The sequence below is a fragment of the Aricia agestis genome, chromosome 2 (genome assembly GCF_905147365.1).
Source record: "Aricia agestis chromosome 2, ilAriAges1.1, whole genome shotgun sequence".
Classification (NCBI taxonomy): Eukaryota; Metazoa; Arthropoda; class Insecta; order Lepidoptera; family Lycaenidae; genus Aricia; species Aricia agestis.
In genome coordinates this window covers 17,326,169-17,330,610 of record NC_056407.1, presented here as the reverse complement: position 1 = coordinate 17,330,610, position 4,442 = coordinate 17,326,169, and the positions used below count along the sequence as shown (strand labels likewise).

The 4,442-nt window shown below is 48.6% G+C and overlaps 1 protein-coding gene across 1 annotated transcript; it reads right to left on the bottom strand.

The window, feature by feature from the left end:
- Positions 1-1,283: 1,283 nt before the first annotated feature.
- LOC121739716 (leucine-rich repeat-containing protein 24) lies at positions 1,284-3,858 on the bottom strand. Its single transcript, XM_042132258.1, has one exon. It carries the CDS (start codon positions 3,659-3,661, stop codon positions 1,727-1,729), a length of 1,935 nt encoding a protein of 644 aa, XP_041988192.1. The 5' UTR covers positions 3,662-3,858; the 3' UTR covers positions 1,284-1,726.
- Positions 3,859-4,442: the final 584 nt, after the last annotated feature.

Sequence of the window (4,442 nt, the reverse complement as noted above, 5' to 3'; positions counted from 1 at the left end):
TTGGCTCTTTAGCCTAGACGTTTTCTTTATCGCTTGTTTATAGAATCGCCAATCAAAATCTAAATTGGCATAAGCGTTCGAAATAATGTCGACATTCGACTAATGTTATGTCAATTCCATACATATTGATAGGCGATTCTATAAAGAAGCGATTAAAAAAACATCTTGGCATAAGGGTCTGGCCTTTTAAATGATCTCTGACTCTAGAACTATATTTAATTTTTCTGTAAATAAGCCTGGGCAGCAGAAACATAATAAAGTGAACTCTGGTACATATTATATGGTTTGGTAATGCGGATTTTTCGAGAAAATTATCTATAGCTTTTGTTAAGACATTTAATGCCTGTTTCAACACTGGCTGATAAGTGCCGGATCCGCAACATATCTGATAGATAGAGTATGGAGTATCTATCAGATAAGTTGGTGTCTGTGGATAGCCTATCCGGCACTTATCAGTGAGTGGTAAAACAGGCTCTTACACACAGAAACAATATAATAATACATTTATTTAGCGACTTTGCGTTTAGCTTAGAGTTCTCGTACGCAGGCTTTCAGTATGACAATCAATTTCATCCTTGATGTAACAAGCAGTAGATCACATTCCGAAAATATCCTTCATTTTACCAAATCTCATAACAATACTATAATAATTTAAGACACACTTCAATTTAGAACTTTTCACCAATTTGCTTATATGTATTTTGTATACCTATCGTGTTGTCTACTAATTTGTTCAACAAATGCTGAGTTATTAATAACTTACACATTTTGCTGTTGAAATTATTATGTTCCAGGTTTGTCGACGGTCGGTCGTGAATAATTTAGCGATTAGTGTGTTCGATATTCAAATTACAATATAGCTCCATTCCTCCGCATCAACATCAAAGTAACTGATTTATTCAATATCTGCTCGCATTATAGACTTTCTTTACGGAACGAACTACCGCCTAAAGGAGCGTTCTCTCACAAGGAGTAATCCTCCCTATACCAAATCTACCCGAGCGTTCGCGCGCCAGTAACGCGACTTCAAACGAACATACCTTCGCAATATAATCAAAGCCTTCGCATTTATATAATAAATATTATTCTCGCCTGCGGCATATAGGTCACCCGCGGAAAATCAATACCGGTCACTACGGCCTGAAGTAGCCTCGAATCTTATTTTTTAACTAACAGTAACGGTACACCGCCGCCGAGTGTCGAGTTGCACCGCCCGCGCCCGCGTCCCCGGGCACCGACCGTGACTCGCTATCGACTTCGAGGAGTTGAAGTAAAACAATAAATACAATTTGTTATCGCCGTATTTATTTTTCCATTTACGTCTAAAACTCTTTTTTCAACATAAAATATTCACATACATTAACTTACATCGAGTAACATTCAACGTGCAGGACACGATAACACTATGTATATCGAAGGGGATCTTTGGATACTTCGCTCGCGACGTCTATTTAGAGTTTCAACATTCAGGATATATCAGTAGTTACAATAATATTAATTATTTGGCGACCTTACTCATCTATCCGTTTCATATAATATACAATTATTACATCCTTCGTTTCTAATCAGTCTTGGACCCGCCTCGGGATCCCGGGAGCTCCCCGCTAGTTCTATCTAAATAAATTATATAATACAAAATCTATTCCACGAACGTCCTTACAGGCTAGCAGTATACATATGTACAGTAATAAATATTTGAGACCCGTAACAGTGAGTTTCCTAAAGTCTATACGTCGGTCGCACAGCCGTCCTGGAAACCACCGTCCGCGGGTCTGGTGATGGTGAGCACTCGCTTGAGCGTGGAGACGGGCGGCAGCACGGGCGGCGCGCGCTGCCACACGCGCAGCGTGCGCGCTCCGCCCACGGGCAGGCCGTAGTCGGCGGGGTAGGGCGCGTCGGGCGGGCCCGCGGCGTGCAGCGCGTGCGACCGAGGGAACGTGCGGCTGGCGTACCCCAGCTCCTCCTGCGACCCGTTCACGCTGCTGTTCTCGATGATCGGCGTCCGGTCGTTGTAGTACGTGGGGATCGCCGAGCTGATCGCCCGCGCCAGGTTGTTGGCCTGGTTCATCTTAATCTGATCCCAGAGGCCGGACGGGTACAGCGAGTCGGAGGTCTCCCGCGCGTACTCGCCGCTGCCGGGCCGGTTGACGCTCTCAGGCCGCGTATCGTTGATGAGGTCGGGGTCGATGCCGGTGGATATCGTCGGCGACACGGCCACCTGCCCCCCCGTCGTGACCACGCTGCCCCGGCCCTCGTAGTGGTTGGTCGTGTAGGGGATGTCGTTGGACCGGGGCGGCTTCGTGACGGGGTTGCATTTGCCGTCGTCGTAGCTGGGCGAGTCCTGCCTGTTGGCCAGCACGGCCACGTGGGGTCGGTCCGTCACGGTCGGGTGAACCTCGTTCCCAGAGACCACCCTGTCTAGTGTGTTCGGCGTTTTACTTTCACACGCCGGGACGGGGCGGAATCGAACGAAAGTGACGAGTAGACCCAGCGAGACGAGAATGATGACTAGGAACAATGCCGCTCCCAAGCTCGCGATCTGCGCGCTTCCCAGAGACGCCATTCCGGCGGCCATCTGGGTGATATGAACCGTGAAGTTGGCTTCCGCGGTGCCTCCTTTGTTTAGAGCTACGCAATAAAACTCAGTCGAATCAGATTCCTGTGTATTCGTAATGACGAGGGTCGAGCGTTTCTTGGCTTCCCCCGCTTCGAAAATATGTATTCTTTGGTTCGAATTGAATATGCTTCCGTTCATGAGCAGCCTGCCGTTCCAGTACCAATTGATATTCGCGGCGGGCACGGCCTCGGTTCGGCAAACGATCGTGGCGTTATCTCCCAGAGTCGCTTCTACGTGTCTGCTCACCGGTAATATTTCCGGCTTACATGCGAACTCATCCAGCGACAGCTCCGAAAAAGATTTATTCGCTAAGCGAGGGGGCATTGCGCAGCTCGGCGTCGAAAACAATTTGTGTTTCGAGAGCCACATCTTAACGTCGCGCAGGCGACAGTCGCAAATCCAGGGATTATCGGATAAATCTATAACTCTCAGTTTTTCCAACTTCTCAAGAGAGCTTAGCGGTAAGTCGCGCAGATTATTTCCGTTCAATTTTATAGATTCGACTGATTGCAGGCTTCTAAATACGTCCGAATTGATATCCCTTATTTCGCATTTCGATAAGTCTAATTTCACCACGCTTCCGAGATTGCTCAGGGAGTCCGCGTGTATTTTTATAATAGGATTATGAGACAGCGTCAAGTCTCGAAGAAAAGGAGCGTCTACGAAGCTATTGGAAGGTATCTGCGTGAGTAAATTGTGGGAGAGGTCTAATTCGACTAGGTTGGTGAGACCCTTAAACGCACGGTCGTTTATTTGGCCTATGTTACAGTTCCGAAGGTACACCCTCTGAAGATTGACGAGACCCGTCCTCGCGAAGGCCTCCTGAGGAAGAATTTGCAAGTTATTGCCGGACAGATCCAGGACTTGAGTCGCCGGGTCCACCGGCTCCGGCACGGTGATGAGGGCACGATCCACACACTCCACAGTTTGTTTACCACCTTTCCACTTGCACACGCACACCGCAGGGCAAGATCCAGGGGGAGCGACCCCAGCCAAAATCGTTTTCGAAACGATCACAGTCACAGCCACGATTAACCACTTCATATTGTACTCTTCACTAGCTAGGTCGAGTCGAAAATCACTAGAGCATCGCGCTCCAAAAACTCACAGAACTCAGTGTCACTCCGAAATTTTTCACATCGTTAAGTACCGAATCACATCACTACTCGAGAAAGTTGGCGAGCGGCGCATGTCGGCACGGTGCGCACCCTCGGCGGCCACGACTCGACTGAGACGGCGGCGGCGTGCGAGCGAGCGGGCCGCACGCATGCGCCGCGCCCCCCGTCCCCGCCCCGCTCTGCGGCTTATCCTCGACCACCGAGTCGAGTAGCTCCTCTCCACTGTCGAAAGAATTCCTAAAGTGTCATTTTCTACCTGGCCACGACCGCAGCCGACGATCCTCCACGCCGGCCCCTCGCGTTCATTCATAAATACCTGAGCCGAGCGCCGAGCGGTGGGAGCGGTGCTCGCTGCCGAGAATGTAACAATGCCCCGATGGCCGGATCCATTCGGGCCCGCCGTTTCGATTGTTGTGCCGTACTTACTTTTATTTTGAATGTCACGTTCTGCTAAGCCCGGGCCCTCAGGTAGTGGGCCGCAGAGAATAAAAGACGCAGGTAGTGGGACACAGGATGTGACAAAAATTACTATACAATTGAATTCATTCATTTTTTCGACCTTCGTAGTAATTGCTATTTTGGATACATGTGCCGCCGTTTACTTTTAAGTTCATTCATGACTTGGGAAATATTGTGAGTCAAACACGCGTGAACCGAAATAAGTAAGATCCTTAAGGAAATACACAATACTCAATACATACATTCCA

Excerpts from the sequence above, each read along its gene's own strand:
- LOC121739716 (XM_042132258.1), bottom strand. The coding sequence starts at position 3,661 with ATGAAGTGGTTAATCGTGGCTGTGACTGTGATCGTTTCGAAAACGATT.